Source organism: Poromitra crassiceps (assembly GCF_964638095.1).
Source record: "Poromitra crassiceps genome assembly, chromosome: 22".
NCBI lineage: Eukaryota > Metazoa > Chordata > Actinopteri > Beryciformes > Melamphaidae > Poromitra > Poromitra crassiceps.
Window position 1 is genome coordinate 14,481,082 of NC_139647.1, and position 25,293 is coordinate 14,506,374.

At 46.9% G+C, this 25,293-nt stretch overlaps 1 protein-coding gene across 1 annotated transcript in view; it reads left to right on the forward strand.

Annotated features, from left to right (window-relative positions):
• Nucleotides 1-1,596: 1,596 nt before the first annotated feature.
• LOC310795979 (serum response factor-like) overlaps nucleotides 1,597-25,293 on the forward strand; it is a gene marked incomplete at its 3' end in the record, with an annotated part of 32,768 nt that continues 9,071 nt past the window's right edge. The window contains exons 1-3 of the mRNA XM_083658120.1: nucleotides 1,597-2,441; nucleotides 7,939-8,205; nucleotides 23,964-24,192. Of these exons, the coding sequence (XP_083514246.1) occupies nucleotides 1,809-2,441; nucleotides 7,939-8,205; nucleotides 23,964-24,192 (1,129 nt within the window). The 5' untranslated portion in view covers nucleotides 1,597-1,808. The remainder of the gene's footprint in view (nucleotides 2,442-7,938; nucleotides 8,206-23,963; nucleotides 24,193-25,293) is intronic.

The following is a 25,293-nucleotide window of genomic DNA, read 5'->3' on the forward strand; positions in this document are numbered from 1 at the left end:
TAAAGTTAGTCTGCTTATGAGATATGGCTACTTGCCATGCAAATGTGACACTTGCAAGTGTAACTGTGCTCTTGCATTGTGCTGTAAATAATATCCATGCTGTCTTCTTCTGTCCCTGCAGTTCACTGTAGGCGTTGAGAGCATGTAACTTCATCACGCAGCATGTCCTGAGGGCAGCATCACAACACGCAGCATGTCCTGAGGGCGGCATCACAACACCCATACGGACTTGTGTGGCTATGACATGCAGTTATGCTTACTGATTGAAGCCTCTGTGGGAACTGTTGGTCTGCTGCATAGTGAGGGGTCAAGGGTCAAGGGGCACGGCTTCAGATTGCACACACAATCCTCCATCGTAATAGAACCAAAGCCTATACAAAGTAAATAGAGTTGTATATCCTTCCATAAGATTGTTTGGTTGGTGGGTTTTGTCTTGTTTGACTTTTCCTTGCTATACAGTAGCTCAACTTGTTCAATGTTCAACATCAGACTGATTTGTTAACCTGCAATATGTTCTCTTTAGGCTGCTATTATTGTCCAGCCTGTGTCCAGCAAAATGTCATGACAGCTTTATCCCACCCACATGTACAGCTCAAGGACCTTGCCTTGGTAATATGGCCCATGCATTTAAACAATAGGACACCCATCTTGCCAGCAAACCTGTTGCATATCAATCATACTTATCATTTGTTTGACCCTGCCCGGTGTACCGGATGGGTGGAGTTTACTTTATCAGGACTTTTCAGATAGTGTCAGATAAGGTGTCAGTCACAGAAAAGTATATATACCAATCTGTCTTGTTCGAGATTTTCATGTGATTTCAGCCTTTCCAGCACTTGTATTGCCCTGCATGACACACCACATCTATTTTGCATAGGTTATACAATCCCTAAAAGTAATTACAAATGTTATTAGACCTATTTCACTGAGTGTACTGTGGCCCCACTATTCAATTCAATATAGCTAATTAAGAGTGATGGATGAGTATAGTCTAAGCTCAAATTCAACCTCAAAAGTTATATAACTGACTACAGTATATGGGGTCCTTGACATAAAAAATGTTTGAGAAACCCTACTTCATGGTGGTGGGATGATACAAACTGCATGGAATTAAAAGTTACATGATGTTTGTTATTTTGGTATCTCATTCCCTGTCCACTTCACACGTTGTGAGTAGCGCAACCATTTTGGTATTTATTCTAATGATGTGCCGTGTTAGCCAATGGCAGCGCTACCCAGATCATCTTCCGCCAATCGATAGGCGACGCTGTGACTCACCAAATAAGGAGAGACAACACCATATAAGGGAACATTGTATCTCTTTATAAGGAGGAAAGTAGTCCCTCGGTTGTGATATTACTCCGCTTTTGCTAATGTTGTTTCAAACCACGATGATTATATATGTTTATGGACCACGATAAGAGAATTATTGCGATGCTGACGGCGTTAAAACGAGCATTTGGATACCTACGGGCAGACTCTGGCGACATTTTCGGTTCACAACGCGCACTATATGATACGGCGGAGGCACATCGACGGCGCTCTTCGCGTTTTCCTTTTTGAGAAAGTGCTCGGAGTTTTGGAAATAGAGGAGGAGGTTGAGCCAAAACGAGCCGGGGTTGAAGGGTCTCAGGGGCAGCATCACTTTCCAAAGTTTGCCCTGGCAGTTTCCGAGAGACTCAAAGCAGCAACAACAGTCCCGGTTTGTTTACATTTCGTGGCCTAGGGTTGTCTTGTCTGCTTGCGCTTTTAGCAGTCATTTGCTAAGACAACGTGCTCCGGCTCTTTTTTTGGCTGGTGTAAATAGAATGTTACCGAGTCAGGCCGGGTCGGCAGCATCTGGAAACGGGTCGGCTTCAGGCAGGGGCACCGCGGGACACGGGCACGGGCTTACCGGGCAGGGGGTCGGGCCCTTGGTCAGATCTTTGGTCCGAGCAGGGCACGTTTCTTTACCGGGGGTGAGCGAGAGACAGGGGGACAGGCAGGGCGGTGTTGGGATGTTGGGGGGTAACGGAGGTCCGAGAGGCGGGAGACCGGGCAACGGGACGGGGCTGACCCCTCTGCAGACCCCCGGCCAGGCGAGCATGAGCCAGGGTCTGGTCATGCCTCACCGGTTCGACCCGGACAGAGAGAGCCACGCGCCCATTTGCAGCGGCTCGGACAACGACTCGGACTCGGGAGATGACGATGATCCCATGGGTTCACTCGGGGACAGCAGGAGAGGGGTGAAGCGCGAGAGGGCGGAGATGGAGGCCTCGGTGACGGGTCAGGAGGTGCACGGGGTGCCCCCCGGAGGGTACGGCATGGTGCCCGGAGGGGTCGCGGGGGCCAAGCCGGGCAAGAAGACACGTGGGCGCGTCAAGATAAAGATGGAGTTTATTGACAACAAGCTGAGGCGGTACACAACTTTCAGCAAGAGGAAGACGGGTATCATGAAAAAGGTGAGTTGCTATATGAACTGCTCTATTATTTGGGATCTAATTCCAGTACAGTAACACTTGAGTGAACTGTCACTTAAATCAGTGGTTCTCAAGGTGGGGTCCGCGGACCAGGGGTTCCCCCCAGCGAGCGGATGACTTGTTCAAATGTACAAGAAGTGAATCAACACAATTAGAGAGTGTAGAAGAATGACTGTCCGAGAGACAATGTCTCATCACATGGGGGTCCATGGCTCTGATGTGGACTAAATTAGGGGTCCTTGATATGAAAAAGGTTGAGAGTCACGCCTGGCCGTGTGTAGCCTGCCCTACTGCAGCTATGCATTGTGATTGTTCATTCATTCATGCTGTTGACAAAAATGCCCCTTGGGGCTACACCTTAATAGCCTCCACATACATTGACTATGTCAATAGTCACAATAATAGTTACAATAAAGACATGCCAAATGAATGCATACAGACTACAGTAAAGTACAGTTATGTGGCTACAGCAAATCAATTCAGTGGAACAATTTTTACTACTATGCATTAAAGCATGGGGCGGGGGGGGGGACTAATGTTGCACACATTGACTCACTATGAGAGGAAGTCAAAACAGTAATGACTGGCAAATGAGCTTTAAATAGACTTGAGCAGTCCTATTTCTGACCATGAACCCACCCCTACCAGACACACACACACACACACACACACACACACACACACACAGTGAGACAGATTGACAGACAGAATCATACACAAACACATACCCCCCCACACACACACACACACACCTATACACACACCTTCATACACACGTGTAGGACCATGTAGCTAGCATCAGTAGCCCTCCTTGCACAGACTGTTCTTCTCTCTCTAAGGAGAGTTTGCTTGCAGGCGGCAGCCATGTGGCAGCGAGCAGCAGCCGGGCCTGTTGGTGCCAACAGCTGACTAAACCCCAGGGACACAGATCAGAGGACAGTCAAAGGGCACTCAAACAGAACAGAGGAGTCTGTGCACGCATTATTGTACATTGCAACAACGCCAACGTCAGTTTCACACTAGTGGGTAATATAATATTTACTTGGGACGGGCTCATCATTAGTGTTTATGATAAAGATGATATGCGCAGGACTTGGTCCAAGGCAATTTCATCACCACCATTACCATCCTACGAACACTGGTGGTATCTAAGCAATACACTCCTACTTCTTAGACGTAACTGCACAGTTGCTGCAGCCAAAATAGCATTATTAGAGAGCCAAAGTGAACGTCACTTCCTGCTTCAGCACTGTAGCAGAGATTTTCATCCGCCATTTATTTTCCCATAGAGATTTCGTAAAATGCGTATAAAATAGTTTTGACTTGGTCAAACCAAACTGTTCAGATATATTTAGAAACGGGAGAGACCACATAACATTTCACTCGGACCAAAATGTAAAAAAAAATGCAGAATTTAAAGAAAATATTTGTTCAATGTTTTTTAAGTTTTAGTCTGAAATGTTCTATGGTCTCTCACGATTCTAAATATAGCTGAACCGTTTGGTTTGACCAATTAAAACTCTTTTTATAAGCATTTTACGAAATGTCTATGGGAAAATAAATGGTGGATGAAAATCTCTGGTACAGTGCTGCTGACGCAGAAAGTGACATTCACTTTGGCTCTATTGTTGTGCAGCAGCAAGCGTCAAGGCCTATCTTTGATTCTTTGGAGGCAAGCGGTAGCTGTCAGCTCTCGAACAAAAGCGCAACAACAGCGTTGGTTTGCTGTGGACATAGATTGTCATTTTTCAAAAAGACAATTGGAGGCTATGCTAATGCATTTTAGTACAGGCATTTTTATTTTATTTGCCCTTATTTTACTTTGAAGCCGACTGTACTTTGCACTCTTCTGTTGTTGTTGTTGTTGTTGTTTTTGTGAGTGTCTTTTTTTGTATCCTAGACTGTTGTCGTGGAAACTGAGGTGTCTTTATCTCGAGGCACTTTGTAACATGAACACTATTTGACACACTGGGGATGGAGATCTAGAAAACGTTGCCTATAGTATGATGTCAGCCATCAAAGCAATTGACAAGTGGGTGGAGTCTCAAATCTGCTTTGTGTGACGAGGATGGGTTTCATTTTGAAGGATGCAGGATGAAGCCAATTTGGGTCACTTTGTCACCTATGTTGTGTTATAGAGTAAACACACACACACACACACACACACACTGTAGTACATACACATTCTTACTTGCACAGTGCACCACAGAGATATTTTTGTTTCCTCCTTCCAATGCACACGGTGAACGACTTCCCATGATGTCACAACCACATCAATCATGTCTTAACCACAAGCTCACAAGTTGCAGTTGAAGGCAGCTGAACACATTGGAGGCAGCTTATGATAGAGAAATGAACAATCAGTTGACAGACAGCAGCTCTGCTGGACATTCCTGCAGTCAGCATACCGATCGATCGCACGCTCCCTCAAAACTTGTGACATCTGTGTCGTCGTGTTGAACTTGTGATAAAAAACTGCACATTTTATAGAGTGGTCTTTTATTGTGACCAGCCCAAAGCACACCTGTGCAATAATCATGCTGTTTAATGAGCATCTTGATATGTCACACCTGTCAGGTGGATGGATTATCATGTCAAAGGAGACATGCCCTCACTGACACGGATTTAAACTAATTTGAACAAATTATGAGAGAAATAAGTCTTTTGTGTGCGTAGAAAAGGCATTTGATCTTTTATTTAAAAAGAAAAAGGGAAGCTAAAACAAACGTGTTGCGGTTATATTTTTGGTTCAGTATAGTTTTGAAGTGCATTGCTACACATGTCAGAATCTGTGATATGATGTCAGAATCTGTGATATGATGTCAGAATCTGTGATATGATGTCAGAATCTGTGATATGTACACAGTAACTCATCAACTATGTATACATCTCCCTATCCTCTTGATGCATGCAGCAGCATACACCTGACTGCTTGGCAGAGGAAGGAGGAAGGGCGATTGACCTGAGTGAAAACCCCCCTCACACCCTCACTCTCTCAATCCTAAAAAAATTGAGAAAATCGGTGGAGCAAGCGAACTCGTGGAATGATTGTGCTAGTAGCTCGCATACTAAAGTTGAAAAAGGTGTCCTGTTCCATCTTGGATGTGAGCCAGACACCAGAGACTGTTCTGCGGATGATAGTGCACAACCTAATCAAGGGATCAGGTAGAGGTGGAGGAGGAGGATCATTGAGAGCTGTACACACTTCATTGCCTGCTTCAAAGCCCCATTAGGCATCTAAGGTGAATCGTCCAAGCAGCTAGAGACCTCCACTATACGCTGTTCCTGAACACACACACACACACACACACACATACTTAAATATACACACGACACACACACACACACACACAGAGCTCTGCATAATTGAAGTTTGAAGTGGGCAGAATGAGAGCCATTGTAATGTATGCAGCTTGACATGATGGGCCAACAACACTATCCTCTCTGCCTACACGTCCATGACACACAGAAGACCATCATCACATGGGCAGCTTCAGCGAGTGCAAGAAGGTTGGACTGATACGGCCCCATAATGAACCAAGTGTTAAGGAGGGAACACCTTGATGGAGTCGGCTAATCTAGCATGAATGCATCGCATTATGACTGCTCAATAAAACCCTCTTCATTTGAATGTGGGTTTGTCTCCACCTCCTTGCTCTGGCCGACAGAGTAATGCCTCGCAGCCAACAAATGAACATCTCTCAGCTAGCTCAGGCTGCTAGCTCTCAGGCTGTGTTCCCTCAGCTAGCTCAGGCTGCGTTCTGCTCACCAAGGTGATGTTAATGGCAGAACTATGGCACTTATTTTGCCGCACCAGAGGCATTCTGCACATAACCGATGATTCATTTCGATAATAAAAAAAAAGACCTTCTCCGGACTTCACTCTGACTGCTGTGTGCGTGCTTTCCCTGTATGTTGCACAATATGCACATCACTACAAATACGTTGATGATGGAGGACCCTTGCGTAAATATTCTCATTCTCAGTTTGAGTTCAATAAAGCAAAAAAAAAAACGTAGGGCTGCACAATTAATCATATTTTCATCCTCACATGCACCATAAATGGAAAACATCCTGAAACGCAATGAATATCAAAAATGATTTATTTCCACACCTCATGCATTCATTCACACTACTCTCATCATGTGATCATATTTTGTCTTGTGTTGTAAATCCAGTGCACAGTCACACCTTTCCCTTGTAGCGGTGTGCTCCGCCCCGCCTCCAACGCCCAAACACGCTGTGTGTAGTTTCAGCTTGAGCTGGTCACAGAGAGCCATGCTTGTTGGCATCATATCAATCAATGTTGGCTTATAGGCTATTCAATGTTTGGGCTCTTAACAGTATTAAAGCAGAAAGATTTGATGGACAGAAAGTTGAAGAGGGATGAACTTTTTCTGGATGGACATATCGGATGGTCGGATAGTCACTGTCCATTTAGCCAATCAGAGTCGAGGTCTCGAGAGGAGGCGTTCCGAGATTTGTTTCAACTTTTCAAAGAAGATGGCGGCCGAGGCGGTGAAAGAGGTTTTAAGGGATTCCCCAGCAAAATGAGTAAAATTGTGTGATTTCACTAGGATTTCAGTGACTAGAAGTTAGTCCAAGGGGAGAATGTAGTGCATACACTTCTCTCTCCGGTTATCTGCACATGATCTAGATTATCTTATACTCGCGCTGTTCATGTCATTTGCATCGAGTCACATTTCCAAGGAGCTGCACGCAGGCTGCGCAGGCAGGCTCGCCGGCCGCGGAGCAGCCCCGGCGCTTTCGGCGAGGGGTTTGACGTAGACTCAGTTCTCATGCATCGGACAGACATCTGTCCGTTCAATAATTCTGTCCATTTTCTGACGGATCAGTGTGGCCAAGGCCTTAGGGTGCATGTGTTACGTTGGACAGAGGTGTGTGTGTGTGTGTGTGTGTGTGTGTGTGTGTGTGTGTGTGTGTGTGTGTGTGTGTGTGTGTGTGTGTGTGTGTGTGTGTGTGTGTGTGTGTGTGTGTGTGTGTGTGTGTGTGTGTGTGTGTGTGTGTGTGTGCGTGCGCGTGCGTGCGCTCGTCCTCCATCAAGACGAGTTACTTTAGTAACCCCCTTCCTGTCCAAGCCAGTCCCTCTGCTGCAATCAGTCTCTCAGCTATATCACACTCTCTATTCTGGGAGGCTTATCTCATGTTATTTTAGCTGCATTGATGCTATACGTCAGAGTTCACTACGTGCTTTGTTTTTAGATTGTTGTGTTTTCTGGGTTAGTTGGCTTGTTTGTTTTCCTCTGGGGGTTCACCATTGCGCTCGCTTATGTCCCCTCACATATTGAGGGCACTGTAATTTAGTGTATGGGGGGAAAAAACAATGTAAACATTGATTCAGTAGTAGACCATATCTGCCTGATGAATGACTATAAGAATATAGCTCCATACTTTGTGCCATATCCTCTCAGCTTAGATACTTCAATCGTGTTGTTGTCTTTCTTCTCTTTGCCCACAGGCCTATGAGCTCTCCACGCTGACGGGAACGCAGGTCCTCCTGCTGGTGGCCAGCGAGACGGGCCACGTCTACACCTTCGCCACGCGCAAGCTGCAGCCCATGATCACCAGCGAGACGGGCAAGGCGCTGATCCAGACGTGCCTCAACTCGCCGGACTCGCCGCCGCGCAACGACCCGTCCACGGACCAGCGCATGAGCGCCACGGGCTTCGAGGAGACGGACCTCACCTACCAGGTGTCCGAGTCGGAGAGCTTGGGGGACAGTAAGGTGAGAGCAGTGCCCGCCCGTTTCTCGTCGAGATTTGGTCGCGAACGGAAAAACGCGCGGAAATCTCGTAAACCTCCCGTTTTGAGCGCGCAAACAAACCCGAATCCTATAAGAAAATGAATCCTATAAGAAAAAAAAAATCTCCTTTTTACTAACTGAAGATCGTAGTGAGGCTGTAGCTGTGAATCACTACATTGAATGCACTAATTTCTTTACCTGCCCACGTCTAGCAGCAATGGTACAGTGTATGTATATGTATATATATATATATATGTATATATATATATATATAATGGTACAGTAGTACTTTGAGTTAGAGTTCTTCTGACCTGCTGACTGTCTGCTCGCTAATGGAAAGCATGTATTTCAGGCACTGGATTTTCTTCCTTTTTTTTGTCTTTTTTCTTGTTCTTGCCTTTTTTTTGAAGATAAAGCACCATAGAGAGTCACTAATGGATCTGGTGGGAAGACTCTCCACAAAAGGTTAGACAAGCACACGGCGAGAGCAAAATGCATCAAACCCCCCCCCCCCCCCCCCACCAACCAGCTGTGGAAAAGAAGCTTTGTACTGTTGTAAGCCGAGTTTTGAACTTGTGTCTGTTCCAACTCCAGGCCTCCTCTGCTCCGCTTGCTTTGCGGTTTGGCTGCGATTGCGCACCGAGTCGTTTTTAATCTAAACCGAATAGCCTGCGCATTCGCTCCAGAGGGGCTGTGAGGTGAGAGAGCGCCAGGTGACCTGTGGAACATTATCCCCGCTCGGCTCGGCAGTGTGGAAAGGAGCTATCTTCTCTTTAGATTGTTGACCTTTGACCCGGGAAAGCCTTGTAACACTGTGGAAATATAAATCACAGCAGGGCCTGGCTCGTATTAGGCCCAGAAACACGCCGCCCGCTATGTAGCGCTTCACTGTTTACCTTTTTGATTTGGAGATAGGAGCCGTTTCATGTTCACGGTTCAAACGCAGGAGCGAGTCGTACTTAGGTTTTTGAAATATCACAACGTCAAACTGGTTATTCTGTGCGATGCCTCTTGTTATTCTGTGTCATGTTAATATAACATAATGGATATATTGGAAAGTAAACAGACCCAAATTCAGTTTACACATTTTGTGAAGTAGAGCTTACCCAGCTTATCTTCATGACAGAAATGTCGTTGTATTCCTTCTCGTAGTGTACACATTACACAGCGGCATATTAGGATATTTATTTTCAAGAAAATCAAAAGATGAAATCATACAACGGTACTCCTAAAAAATTGAATCGTTTCTGTGTGTGTATTGTTTGGTTGTTGTTGTGTGCCCTGTGTTGATCGCTCTGACCTCTTTATCTCCGCGCCGCGTTAATCAGCGTGCAGCCGTTCTTAAACCTTGGCCCTCTGAACGCTCACCGCACAGCGGCGAGCTCGAGAGACGCTGTGAATCTGTCAGCAGACACGCGTCGCCGTCCCGCCACCTTCACGCCATCGTCACGTGCTGGAAGCCGAGACACCCCCCCCCCTGCTGTTTACACGGCTTAAGTACGCCCCTTTGAATCAGCCGACACACTTCTGGGTTCCTATTTGTTTTTAACGAGGCGGTTAAACTAACTAACGTGTGCCACATACACCGTCAACGACGGAGGGATCGACCCTTTTTGAACGTTAAGCCACTCTCGTGCGCGCCTCGCTCATTGATAAAAATTAGATTCTGCCTCTTATTGCCATATATGGTATGGTTTCCCTGCCTGTTCTCTTGGCTGAGGCCCCTCGCATTCCTTATAAGCTGCAGCTGTCTTTGGAGTCCTGTGATTGCTCCCCCCCCCCCCCCCCCCCTTCATTTAGTGATATGGAGGGGGGAGGTATGGATGTGCATATGAGTGGGAGTGAAGAGCAATATATATATTTAACAACAGGACGGCTGGAATGGAAACATTTGAGCGATACTTCATGTCCCCCGTTTCGTATGACATCATTTGGGGGGGGGGGTCGCTGATGACGTCGTGACCTATGACCCCCGGTCCAGTTGCGAGTGTGGGAGTCGAGAGACCCCGCCGCGCCACGGCCCCCAAGAGTGCTGCTGCTGCTGCTGAACACAGAAGGGAACGCCGCGTGATCCATGTCAGGATCAGCGCTGTTATGGTTAGGAGGACATGTTAGGGTTATGGTTATGGTTAGGAGGACATGGCAGGTGGGTTTCGGAGGCCTGGATTTTCTGCGCCGCCTGCTCCTTTCTTTGCAGCAGGTCTGCTCTCGGCCGCGGTCGCTGCCTGCATGCATCTCTCCGTAGTGTCTGGAGCCTATTCATCAGAAGAGCAGTATGTCATACATACAGGCCAGGCTAGTCTAAACATCTCATGGCTTGAGCTGGGTGATGGTGGAGGGGGGAGTGAGGAGGAGATTGGGAGAAGAGAAAGAGAGAGAAAGGCCGAGAGATGCTAGGTGAGGCACACATGATGAGAAGATGACAAACTTTGTTCAAGAAATAAAATCACATGTGATGGTTGTTGCAATTCTGTTGCTAAAGTGATGTTGCCCAGGTCAAGGAAAAATCTATCCTAAAACTGGAAAAACAGCTATTGGCGATGTACCTTGCATGTCTGGGCCCATTTTGTTGCTTGGTGTATTAAGTCTTATTCCTATGGATAACTGGCCAAACATAAACAACATTACATCATGTCCAAATATTTACATCATGTCCAAATATTTCCACCAGAGCTACAATTGGGTTAACCTTGCGAGATGGATTCACGTGAGATCATGAGATCATGAGATCATGACAAATCCATCTTGCCACGCTCCAATCTGTTGGTTTGAATCCGAACCACCACCAGTGGTTCGCACCAATCAGCATCCACTCCAGAGGCCGCTATGGGCGGGGTTTAGGTGTGACGACAGTGAAAAAGCGTGTCCGCGATAGATGTGATGATGGACAGATGGTTCATCCAATCACCTGCCAGGAAAGTGTCTGCCCTTTGAAACAGCTTACAGAGCGGGGGGGCGGGGGGGGGGGATCAAGCGACTTAAAACATCAAAGGTAAATATCAGGTTTTGGTATCGGTCCGTCAGAATCACAGAGTCGGTTCTATATCCTGTCATTGTTTGCACCAATGTTCAACAGTCGTACAGGGAGAGATCCATCGTAGAAGAGATGGACAGGGTCACTTCTCCCCCTGTCTTTGGCTGGGCGGATAAATTGTGCCAAGATGAATGTGCTTCCCAGGTTCTTGTACCTTTTTCAATGTATTCCCATTTTTATTGTAAAGTCTTTTTTCCGTAAGTTGGATGGCAGGATTTAGCATTTTATTTGGGGGGGTAGGAAGGAACCCAAGAATTCGAAAACAAGTACTGCAGAGACCCAAACTCTCAGGGGGAATGGCTCTACCCAACTTCCAACGGTATTTTTGGGCAGCCAATTTGCGCTCCATCCTACATTGGCAGAATATGGATGATATTGATCCCACTCCTGCGTGGCTATGTATGGAATCTGCTTCCTGCGCTCCAGCCTCTCTTGTGCTCACCCTCCCTGCCACCATTAGCCAAATTTATTAAGAATATTATGGTGAAGAAGAGTAACAAAATCTGGCACCAATTTGCACGTCACCACGGGCTCACCTCCCCTCCCCTGTCATCCCCTGTCCGTGCCAACCCGCTTTTCCCTCCCTCTGTACTGGACAAGGCCTACAATCTGTGGCACAGTCAGGGAATTTCCACAATCAGCGACCTATATGTGGATGGCTTATTTGCTTCATTTAATGATTTGGTAAATATATACAGTATGAGCTTCCAAAAGCCCACTTCTTCAGGTACCTGCAAGTTCGTGATTTTGTCCGCAAACATTTCTCAGGGTTTCCTGCCATTCCTTCTACTTCTCCCATTGATTTGCTTTTACAACAAGATCCAAATCAAAAAGGTGTCATTACACGTTTATATAATGAGATATCCATGCTACAGTCCCCTGAATCCTTTGCATTATTATGTACAATCTGGTCACAGGACTGTTGGGAGAAGAATTAGATCATGAGACCTGGGAGGAGATTCTCTACAGAGTCCACCACTCTTCCTTATTTGCCAGACATGGGGTGTTGCAATGTAAGGTGGTCAATAGGGTGCACTGGTCTAAGTGTAAGCTGGCGAGGATCTTTCCTGACATTGATCCCACGTGTGATAAATGTCGGCAAGCTCCGGCAGATCTTTGTCATATGTTTTGGCTGTGTCCCTCTCTCTTCCTACTGGGAATCCGTTTTTGATGCTTTGTCTAAGGTCACTTCGGTGCCCATAGAGCCGTCCCCAATTGCTGCACTGTTTGGAGTCCTGCCAGCTGGGACTCCTCTGCCCAAATACTTCTTAGATTTTGTGGCTTTTCTAGCTCTTCTAGCGAGGCGATCAATTCTAATGAATTGGAAGGGTCCCTACGCTCCCACTCACTCTCGGTGGGTGGAGGACGTGCTGCATTTTATGCAGCTGGAGAAAATTAAGCACACCCTACGAGGCTCCCTGCACAAGTACTATCAAATGTGGCAGCCTTTTTCAGAATATATAAAGGGCATCCAAATTATCCCGCCAGCTCCGGACTGAAGGACCTTTGGTCCCTCTTGATCTCGTCTTGACCCCGACCTACAGTATCTGACCTCTGTATAAGCTACTTCTACTGACCTCTTTTTATCCTTAATTCTGTCTACCTCCCCCCTCCCCCTTGTTGTTTATCTTATTTTATATTATTTATTTACTTTTTTCTCTGTATTGTATTGTTGTTTTGCTGTAACTGTGAAGTTATGTGTGTTGTGTTGTGATGTACGTGTTTTGTTTGTGTAAAGTTGACAAATCCCATAAATAAATCATAAAAAAAGTAAAAACCCACAGCTGAATGGCACAAGTTCACACACCTGCTCTTCTGGGAAATGTAGGAAGTCACTAACTTCAGAAGAAGTCCGATGAAGCACGTCGAGGGGAAGCGGCTACACCAGAAAACAAGCGCTTACAGGAGAGAGGTTTTAGTTTTTTAGTTTTGGATCCCGGTGGTGAATCCCACGGATTCCCAAAGGAAAACCAGCCAACTAACCAAGAAAACACAACAATCTCAAATTTAACATAACTTCTGTGTTTGCATAGAGAAGTAACACCGCCTCTTTTGGCTTTCACCTCCTTCCTCCCCCACTCTCTCTCTCTCCTTCCCTCTATGCATCTCCCTCTCTCTCTCTCCTTCCCTCTATCCATCTCACCCTCTCTCTCTCTCTCACACACACACACACACTGCCTCTCTCTCCTTCCCTCTATCCATCTCACCCTCTCTCTCTCCATCTCTCTCTCTCTCTCTCACACACACACACACACTGTCTCCCTACTGTTCTGGCTGCCAACACGGTTGCTGTTGTAAATTATTATGGTGAGGTTTATTTGTTCCCACTGCTCGTTAGCGCGGATCGCATTTCCGTCGCCACCGTCTGTGACGTCGGCGAGCTCCACCGGGGTCCCCGGAGAGCCTCCACGCCGAGGCCGCGGCGCTGACCGCCATCTTTGTTTCATGGCTAATTAGACATCCCTTTTTGACAGATTTGACCGACGACCTTCAGGTCATTCATCACACCTTTTGAGTTGGTCTTCACTTTGTGCGTGCGTTGGAATTGGACTCGGAGGAACTGGGCTGATTGGGCGATGATTCATTCGCAGTCTGATGTGGCGAAGTGTACTTTAATAGATGGTGTGTGTCTGTGTAACGCCCCCCCTCTCTCTCTCTCCTGTCACGCTGCTAACTGCCAGCAGGGCCGCGGCTTGAAGTGCCAGGTGACAGGAGAGAAGCATTGAGATAATGGAAAGTTAATTTGCCCAGATATGCGCTCTTATCACAAGGCTGCTCCTAAACAGAGGAGCGAGAGAGAGTGAGAGAGAGAGAGAGGGGGGGAGAGAGAGAGAGAGAGAGAGTGGGAGAGGGATAGAGAGAGGGGGGGAGAGAGTGTAATGTAATGAGTAATGAGTGTAATATAATGTAAAAAAAAGAGAGTGGGGGAGAGAGAGAGTGGGGGGGGAGAGAAAGAGAGAGAGTGGGGGGGGAGAGATGGGGCTGGTGGAGGGGCTGGATGGGGGGAGAGAGAGCGCAATGTGTGTCTGTGCCAGAGGGGGAGGGAACCAGCGTTATGTCACCCCCCCCCCCCCACCCCCACCCGCCACCCCTTATTCGAGTGCGAGCAACTGGACAGGTCAGCCTCCATTGGCTGCACCTCCTCCACTTGGGCTGCCTTGCCTTTTTTAGCCGTCCCAAACGCAGCCGCAAATTCCTCCGTGCTGCTGGCAGGGTGACAGACGGGGAGACGGGAGCCAGCAAATGGGAGATTAGGAGCGGGACCAGCCAGCCACCAGTAGACTGACTGCACAATAGCTACTCCAACCAACACCACCACCACACTCCAACCAACACCACCACACTCCCAACGCCAGTTGTCACCTTCAATTTGAGATGATTGAATCCCTGGTGAATAGTGAATCATTTGTGTGTGTCTCTTCTTCTTCTCTGCTTATTATTAATCACTCTGCAGTTTTCTTTTACGCCGTTTAGGATGACGTCGGTGATTGCGAGGGAGGGCAAGCGGTACACCCTTAACAAAAACGTGTTGTGTTTACTACCTACAAAGAAAATGGTTCTTTTACGCATGTTGTTGCCAATAGCAGGACTATTTTTGGTTTATGAAGAACGCTTTAAGAATGCACCGCATTTTCAAAACCAGCTGTGTTCAAATAACTCATCTCTCCCCCCGCTTGAACAAAGGGGAAGGTAGTCGATACCGTTTAGCAGCACAACCCTGACCAGAGCAGAGCAGATCAGAACACCTGACCAGAGCAGAGCAGAGCACCTGACCAGACCAGAGCAGAACACCTGACCAGAGCAGAGGAGAGCACCCCTGACCCCTGACCTGACCAGACCAGAGCAGAACACCTGACCAGAGCAGAGCACCCCTGAAGTGTGTTTTTCTAAGACTTGCTGATCTCCCGACTTCTTTCTCCAGATCCTCCACATTAAGATTATTAGGGCCATATCTTTGCTAGTTTCCAGCACTCAAAACTTATTTTTTTAATCTTTTTGTTGGGCCACGCGACTACCCAAAATATGAATAATTAATACGATTATTATTAATTTTTTCCCAAAGATTTTTTTTATATTTTTTTTATTCATTGGTAACTTCATCCCTCATTATGTGTACCAACATTTCATACTTAGTCAGAACTTTAACCTCTCAAATGCCAGTGTCCAGTAGTACTGTAAGTACAGTAAAAACACAATTTCCCATACATTTTCGTTCCCATAAATGCAAAGTGGATTTTTCAAGGAGGGGATTTCATAGCCTGGGATAGGTCAAAGATTGGCAGCAACATTCATTTTGATCCATCTTTAGTTTTTTGGGAAATGCACTTTATCTTTTTTTTACCCTCAATTTACTGTTAAGGTCCATGGCATGGACCGCAGTTGAGAATGGCGAATTTCATAGTATTTATTTTATTTTTTATTTTGTTATTGTTTCTTATTTCATTGATAACTTCATCCCTCGTTATGTGTACTGACATCTCCCCCTTTTTTGAGGTCCCAAAAAAGTATGTTATAATGGAAGTCAATGAGAATTTGCGGGTCATGCAACAACCCCCAACAGTAAACGTGTTGAGTATTTTCTCTACAGGAGGCCACAAAGTGTTCTAACATGGTGAGAGGGAGACTTTTGTAAAACACACAGAAAAAAGACCTGAGCATACTTTTGACCTCAGACCACCAAAAATGTCAAAACCCCATCGTTTTAACATCCGCACGAATGTTAAAACGACCCAACCGACGTGTTTCAGCTACCCAGTGGTAATGGGCCTTTTTTTTCCACAGCAGCCATTTTGCGTCTAAACGGCAGGAAGTAACACAGGTGCACCAAAACATTCATTAGGGTTTCCAACTTCCATTCCCTAGAGGTGTTCCAGTGCTGGGGTTGCAGTGCTGAGTTGGTTGCAGCACCTGTGTTTACCCTGCATTTTAGACACAAAATGGAGGCTGTGAAAAAGGCCCCGTTAAAAGAAAAAAGATTTTGAGTGCTAGAAACTAGCAATGATTTTGTCCTTGCACTTGCAAGATATGACGCTTAGTATGCAATCGTGGTGGATGTAAGAAAGGGTGAATTGTATAAGACCTGATCTCTCTGCGTAGCCTGAGTATGATAATGACCCCTCTATTGTAATGGATTAAATGGCATGTGAGGGAGGCCTACGCAGACGTGATACATGAGTCTACAGGATCTATTACTTAGTCCAAACGCCTCGGCCCTCCAGCCTCCAGCCTTACCCACAATCAATCCACACGTCATCTTACATTCTGATGCCTCATTATATTAAGTGGAGAGTTTCCCCACGTCGCTGTTTTCTTCCAGCCACACTTTGATTTCCCTGAGAGGGGAGGTTGAAATGGTCAGAAAATAAGAGGTGATGGTTGCGATGTAGAGATCAAACTCTCCAAACATCTTCAACTGCTGCAGCACAGTTGGATGTATAGTAATTATATCATTGTACATTTTATACGCATTTTTGAAGTAGCTCATTAGAAAAGGTTGATGGAAATGGCAAAATGGGAGAGAAAAACGCCTTTCCTGAGATAAGAGATCGTCTGGACGGAATGGTCTGGACCCTGCCTGGGCATTTCTCCTGTCATATTGACCGTAATATTTATTTACTCATCAGCACCAGAAAGAAGGAAATCTGGCCATCGGCTGATTACATGACATAATAATAATTATTATTGCAAGTAAGCATTGGAAAGCTCCCTCCATCGACACACACCGCAGCCACAACCCACTTAATCAATTAACAGCCGTTAAGCACCTGATGGTCATTTTAACATTGTCGACTTAAGTTCGCAAAAACCTGAATGGAAACGTCACTTATGTCACTGGGGGGGGGGGGGGGGGATGGTGGAAGTGACTGTAACTGAATGACGGGCGCGGTCATAATTTCCTCCATACCGACAAGTTGAGATCTCACGGTATCAGAAGAAGAACCAGGAGATGGATATGAATTGAGGAGGAACTGATGGTGTTTTGAAGGCTCCTCCACGCATCATCTCCTCTCCTCTGGCTTCTGCTCTGAAGGAATGCATTACACCAGTCTGTGCCCTATGTTTACTATGCGCTGCCTTGTCTCTGGCTCTGTTTATAGAATGACCAGTTGAACAAGAGACACATGGAGACTCAAACAAAACAGTAGGCCGGTAGTGGACTGATTAGTAGGTCACAGATAGTGGGAGCGTGACTATACTCACTACAGTGAGGCTGTCGCTACCTGGCCAATGCAGCGGCCTACTGTTAGTAGCCTACGCCCTTTTTCAGTCCTTTCTGTTTGCCGCCACGCTGGACCCGAGTAGGTGTTTTGCGAGAGCGGCCATTGATTTGTCGACTCTGTGTTGTCGATGCGCGTCTTGTGAAGAAAAGGCTAGAAGAAGAACACGATGACCTTGTCCTCTGAGGAGCCATGCTGTCTCCAGAGGGAGAAACATCTCTGCCCGGGCGCAGGAATCCAGTGGCTCTGGCTCGGGCCCGAGGGGCTAAATGGCGCGCGGACTGTTCTGAGTCAGATGGCGGCTGTCCTTCTTTGCACGTGGCCCTCCTGACGCCTCAGCTGGCGCGCGACGGGTTAATTCTCCTTTAGAGGTGCTCGGGTTTCCCGCCAGCTGCTCGCACCCTCAGCTGTTTGTACTCTCGCCCTTATCCTGTCTCGCCCTGTCCTGTCCCGTCCCGTGTCCCCCTTTCCCCCTGTCCCAACCCCGCACAGGCCTGTCTCTCCTCTGACAGACAGACACGCACGCATGCACACACACACACAGACACGCACACACAGACACACACACACACGCACACAGACACACACACACAGACGCACACACACGCACATACAGACACACACACGTGCGCGCACACACACACACGCACACACAGACACACACACACGCACACAGACACACACACACACTCTCTCTCTGTCTCGCTTCTGTGGCTACTAAGCGCTACTTCCCACTTGCGATGCTATAAGCACTGACGGGTATATTTCTATTAGTTTCTGTAGCATAGCTCTGTAGCTCCAGTGTGTTTCTGTAGCATAGCTCTGTAGCGCCAGTGTGTTTCTGTAGCATGGCTCTGTAGCTCCAGTGTGTTTCTGTAGCATAGCTCTGTAACTCCAGTGTGTTTCTGTAGCATAGCTCTGTAACTCCAGTGTGTTTCTGTAGCATAGCTCTGTAGCTCCAGTGTGTTTCTGTAGCATACTGTAGCTCCAGTGTGTTTCTGTAGCATACTGTAGCTCCAGTGTGTATCTGTAGCATAGCTCTGTAGCTCCAGTGTGTTTCTGTAGCATAGCTCTGTAGCTCCAGTGTGTTTCTGTAGCATAGCTCTGTAGCTCCAGTGTGTTTCTGTAGCATAGCTCTGTAGCTCCAGTGTGTTTCTGTAGCATACTGTAGCTCCAGTGTGTTTCTGTAGCATAGCTCTGTAGCTCCAGTGTGTTTCTGTAGCATAGCTCTGTAGCTCCAGTGTGTTTCTGTAGCATACCTCTGTAGCTCCAGTGTGTTTCTGTAGCATAGCTCTGTAGCTCCAGTGTGTTTCTGTAGCATAGCTCTGTAGCTCCAGTGTGTTTCTGTAGCATACTGTAGCTCCAGTGTGTTTCTGTAGCATAGCTCTGTAGCTCCAGTGTGTTTCTGTAGCATAGCTCTGTAGCTCCAGTGTGTTTCTGTAGCATAGCTCTGTAGCTCCAAAGTGTTTCTGTAGCATAGCTCTGTAGCTCCAGTGTGTTTCTGTAGCATACTGTAGCTCCAGTGTGTTTCTGTAGCGTAGCTCCAGTGTGTTTCTGTAGCATACTGTAACTCCAGTGTGTTTCTGTAGCATAGCTCTGTAGCTCCAGTGTGTTTCTGTAGCATACTGTAGCTCCAGTGTGTTTCTGTAGCATAGCTCTGTAGCTCCAGTGTGTTTCTGTAGCATACTGTAGCTCCAGTGTGTTTCTGTAGCATACTGTAGCTCCAGTGTGTTTCTGTAGCATAGCTCTGTAGCTCGTGTGTTTCTGTAGCATAGCTCTGTAGCTCCAGTGTGTTTCTGTAGTATAGCTCTGTAGCTCCAGTGTGTTTCTGTAGCATACTGTAGCTCCAGTGTGTTTCTGTAGTATAGCTCTGTAGCTCCAGTGTGTTTCTGTAGCATAGCTCTGTAGCTCCAGTGTGTTTCTGTAGCATAGCTCTCTAGCTCCAGTGTGTTTCTGTAGCATACTGTAGCTCCAGTGTGTTTCTGTAGCATACTGTAGCTCCAGTGTGTTTCTGTAGCATAGCTCTGTAGCTCGTGTGTTTCTGTAGCATAGCTCTGTAGCTCCAGTGTGTTTCTGTAGCATAGCTCTGTAGCTCCAGTGTGTTTCTGTAGCATAGCTCTGTAGCTCCAGTGTGTTTCTGTAGCATACTGTAGCTCCAGTGTGTTTCTGTAGCTCTGTAGCTCCAGTGTGTTTCTGTAGCATAGCTCTGTAGCTCCAGTGTGTTTCTGTAGCATAGCTCTGTAGCTCCAGTGTGTTTCTGTAGTATAGCTCTGTAGCTCCAGTGTGTTTCTGTAGCATAGCTCTGTAGCTCCAGTGTGTTTCTGTAGCATAGCTCTGTAGCTCCAGTGTGTTTCTGTAGTATAGCTCTGTAGCTCCAGTGTGTTTCTGTAGTATAGCTCTGTAGCTCCAGTGTGTTTCTGTAGCATAGCTCTGTAGCTCCAGTGTGTTTCTGTAGTATAGCTCTGTAGCTCCAGTGTGTTTCTGTAGTATAGCTCTGTAGCTCCAGTGTGTTTCTGTAGCATAGCTCTGTAGCTCCAGTGTGTTTCTGTATCATACTGTAGCCCCAGTGTGAATAGAACTTGTTTTAAGTTGATTCAAATCAACACCAGAGGCACTGCTGTCCCTGTGCTATGAATTGTTTGGCGCACTGTCTCACACATGATGTTAGTTTCATTGTTGTTGTTGTTTCCTGTTATGACGTTTTACTGTATCTGTCCGTAACCTGTCTGTCTGCCAAACTAGTGATGACCTAGTTTGACGTTTATTAAGCAACAAATTGCATCGAGAGTTGACATTAGAATAGATGTGACGTTTCCTGAATGTTAGAAATCAATACATTGAACGCAACATTATACAAAAATATATATAGTTCAAGTATTACAAACGGGGAGATCAGATGAGAAGAAGTCTGTTACAAATGACTTGTTGCCACTGAGTGAGAGATTCCATTTGCTCTATGAAAGCTTATTGAACAGAAATTGAATCGCACCTCAAATTCAAAATCTGTGGGCAAATATAGGAAGGAACAGCTGTATCACGGTTTGATTGTCAGCGATCATGTGACGTGATGGATGCTGGGGGCTGATGGTAAATAAATGGTACATTCTTTTTGACTGAGTTTTCTTCTTTGTTGGTTTAAAAGAGCACAACAAGTTAAGCGTGACTCATCTCCATGCCCCTCCCCCCTCAGCTTTCAAGCTTCTGTTTAACTAAACGAGCTAAAGGACCTTGGACTAGCGGAGCTCCTGGCTTCAGAGAAACGGACTGCCTGCTCAGCACTGCATAGCTGTTGTATAGTGTGCTGTTGCTCATGCTTCAGCACTGCATAGCTGTTGTATAGCGTGCTGTTGTTGCTTCATGCTTCAGAGCAGCTTGTGTTACACAAACTCTGCGTTGTCATCCGTGTGTCATGAGGACCTACAAGTGTCTCACTCAAATGTGACACCCTTCGATTATTTATTTATGAATTCATGTGAATCATTTATGTTCAAACTCATTAAATAAGTCTCTAGTCGTTCGTCTTTACTCTACGGATCTGTCCACACGTCCGTCCAGTAGTGCTCTGTGTCTGGAGGCTGGGCTCCATCTCCTGGCTTAGCTAGCTGTGTGTCCAATGTGTGCGTGGTGGACTAGTGTGTGGTAGGAAGGCCTTATCAGTGCAGTCCATGCTGGATCCTCTACCTCTCACCCAGTGTCGCATGTAATCAGTCACGTATAAAAACCAATATGCATGCGTCGGAGGAGGAGGCGTGTGAGAGTCGACGCCCCCGATCGGCAGAGGGGGCGGAGCGACGACCCGGCGACCGCATACTTGTAGGCAGGGCAAATTGACCAATTACAATTGGCAGAAAAAGGGGGAATGGCAGCAATAGTGCTGATCTGCACATTTGCCAGGAGACGTTGGGCTAGTCTGTCTCTACAGCACCCGTTTTCTCTAGCCTGTCTCTACAGCACCCGTTTTCCAGGATTTACAACTCCCCATTTGTTTTGGTTGGGGGCGGGGCATTCCACCTGTCCCGCCTGTCTGTTGTTCCCTGATGTTGTGCTGCAGTGATCATCACATCCAAGCTAATTAACATTCTGCCCTTAAAGGTCCCAATTCGTGCAGCTGTAACCTCTTAAAAACGTGTGTCTCTGGTCCATAAAACATGATTCTGGATTAATTTGTCGAAAATATAGCAACCCCGTTTGTCGTGACGGAGTTGTCCCTTCCTCGTCCCAAGAAAGGTCTGTTTCTATAATATATTCAGAACTAACAGTTCCCATTGGCCGCTGAGGGAGAGCCCACCCCAGGCTCCCAGCGGCCAATCAGATTAGCGACCAGCACGCTAGGTTGTGTCTACAACTAACGCTATCGTTAACTTAACGTTGCTACGCTAAAGAGGACATCTCAAAATGCCTAGACTTACCGAATGCACCTCCGCAGTTGCTGGATCACGTACAGTTGGCGTCGCTCCAGCTAGAAGTGTTAATTTTGTGGCTATAGACAAAATGGTGCAGGTAGCTTGTGTGAGAGAGACCCGCGCAGTATGCGTGAGGAAGCTTGTGACGTCCCAATTCCCCTCTGGGCAAACGAAGCGTTTGGGGGTGTGGCTTGGAGGAGACTGCAGGGGGAAGCTGGATAGGGACAAATCCAACTGTGGCAGTTCTGAGCTTGTGACCACTCATTACAGGGAGGGCTGACAGCAGTATATATGCATTTACAAGTAAAAACAGCTTTTGCACGGAATGGGACCTTTAATGATTTGTGTCGGCATCCTCTGCATCCGCGTTTAATCATTGGGAAAATCCTCAGAATTTTGAATGCACACAGCAAAGAGAACTACTCATGTCTAGGCTTATTGCTATTCTGCTTTTACAGATCGTTAGTATCATCATGTGCACACTTGCTATAGGAGTGTGTAGGAACCGTAGGAACACGCTGGATTCTCATGTTCTTTATGATCGTGGCCCGACGCCTACCCGCCTCCTCTCTCTCTCTCGCGCAGCACAGCCCACTCACTCAACACATCCTGTGCTCTTTGGCTGGTTTGATGTTCACGTCGGTGTATGTTGAGATGCTGCTCCTCAGCCCCTCTGATCTGAACATGGATGTGATGCGTTTGCATCAGCTCTGTCTTTTACAGAGAGGTGTGTCATCATGTTAGACCTTCACTTTACTTCTCATTGTGTAAAGTATCCAAATATCAGCGGTGTAATTGGTAGTCTAGTGTCAGTCTTCAAAGACGATGCACTTCCATGGACATGCACATCTTATTAGGATGATTATTATGATGATACGTACGATTTGTTTATATCTTGCTCTCTCTTGGACATATTAAGATGTGGAGTAAGTAAGCGTTTGGTGTAGGGGAAAGGGTTCAGTTTATATATTTCCATATGAATACCCCAAATAATGTCCGGTTGCTAATGCTATCCTATATAGTCAACCTGCTTCATTCAGTTGATTACGGTAAGTATTAAATAGTTTTTGCCCAGCACAGCCAATAGTCCTTCCTGGTTGGAGAATCAAATTGTTCAAGTAGCGATGGTCTCTGCACTAGTTTGTATCTTACATATGGGTGTAATTAATAACATATGGGTGTAATTACAGAAGGATCCCAGGCTTTAGTCTACCCTGTTTGCACTTATTAAAAACCCATTCTGCTCTCTGTCAACCATCCATTCATCCTTAACCCCAAACCCTTCCCCCCGCCTCTCCACCTCAGTGGTTTCTCTCTCTCTCTCTCTGTGCTGTGGAAACGCTTTGAGCTGCTCAGAGGAAAAGGGCCATTAACACTGTTGTTTTAACACTGTTGTTTTAGGTGTCTTATTGATGTTGATTAACACTGTTGTTTTAGGCGTCTTATTGATGTTGTTTGGCAGCAGCTGGATTCGACGTCTTTTAGCACGGCGGCTTCTCAACCCGCGGGTTGGGATCACACACGGGATCGTGAGATCATTTGTGCCGATTGTGAGATGATTTATGGTATATAGGAAAAACATACATCTACCATACAGATTAATTTTCATGGCATTTGATTTCATTTTTCCCCCTTCTGATATATAAAAAAACAAAAACAACTTTCTTCTTCTTGTGAAACGCTAAACCGCCTCTGGGCCTCTCAATCTAATTAAAAACTTGAAAATGAGAATCATTCTTTGGTTGAACTGTAGATGCAGTTCAACCAAAGAGCGGGCATCGCTTCATTAAGGGGTCATGATCTGTAGAGTAGCACTTTGAAACACTAGGAACCTAGCCTGGGTAAACCCAGCCGCCACGTGACCTGCTCTCAGACCTGCTCTCAGTCACTACCTTGTGACTGTAAGCAGGGTAAGCCTGAGAGCAGGTCACTGGGGGCTGGGTTTACCCAGGCTACTAGGAACCAGGAAGTCCAGATTAGCATCTAGTTCACACCTCTTCCTACCTCAACAATTTGCTTCTATCACATGACCTGACCCCGTCTCATCCTACTCACGTAGGCGTTGTCTGTTTCGCCCTCCTTCAGGACACCCTGAAGCCGGCGTTCACGGTGGCCAGCCTGCCCGGCACCACCAGCCAGTCCACGGTGCCCACCACCTCCACCAGCATGCAGGTGAGCAGCGGGTTCCCCATCACCAACTACCTGGCCCCCGTCTCCGCCAGCGGCAGCATCAGCGCCAACGGTACCGTCCTCAAGACCGCCGGCGCCTCCTCGGGCGTCATGCAGCTGCCCAGCGGCTTCACCTTCATGCCAGGTATGTCTGGTCCTCAAGCAGGTGTGTCTGGTCCTCAAGCAGGTGTGTCTACTCTGGTCCTCAGGCAGGTGTCTCTGGTCCTCAGGCAGGTGTGTCTGGTCCTCAAGCAGGTGTGTCTGGTCCTCAAGCAGGTGTGTCTGGTCCTCAAGCAGGGCCCCGTTGGGTCTTTAGAATCATACCCTGGTCAAGAAAAGACACTTCTTCAGGCCCTACACGTTATGCTAATGGTGTCCGTGTTGTCGAGCTTGTTGATATGATTAGAACTTGGATGGGCGCTGTGCCGTGACCTCGGCTGTCGCCCAGGGGTGTTTCGTGTCTCCAATCTCCAAGCTGTTGTTGACATCACGCAGCGGTCCTTCATCACGCAGCAGGTCCTTCAGAGCCGGTCACCAGCGCTCTTCCTCCTCGGGTTTTACAAAGCCCCAGTATGGAGGAGCAGAACCACATCTACGGACGACGCGCCCGAGCCTTTGATTGCCAGTCTGGGAAAGAGGAATAATTAGGCGACGCGAGCGGCACAATAGACATGGCCCATAATTAGTCATGAATATTCAATGAAGGGTCGGTGGCCTCGTGCTGAAATCCTAATTGAGGCGTACGAGAGCTTTGTGACAGAGTGCTCCTGAACTAGACGTGACCCCTTCATTAGAGGGGCTTCACAGACGCAGTCTGCTTCACCAACACCAGGGGGGGGGGGGGGGGGGGGGGGGGGGGGCGTCGGGAGGGCAGGCTCTGATTTGGGAATCTCGTATTTCGAAATGGATTCTTCTATCATTGGGTCCCTTTTAGTCTGCGGATTTGCAGTGAAATATGTGGTCTATATGTGGTCTACCCCAGTGGGGTCTGGGGATGCTAGCAGTCACTTAGTATCAAACATGACCCCAATTAGAGGATGTACAAAAATGACTCTTCCAATCGCTAATCACTGTCGGGACTATTATCTCGAAGTACAGTGTAGTCGGTACTAAATCTCATCCAAAGGAGGTCTCTGTCTGCCCTAGTAAAGAGTGTCTATTTGATTGGGTCCGTGACTTGAAAGTGTTGGAGAAACCCTGCTCCGAACGTAACCGCTGTCCAGTGCGTTTGTCTTTTCCGTTATGA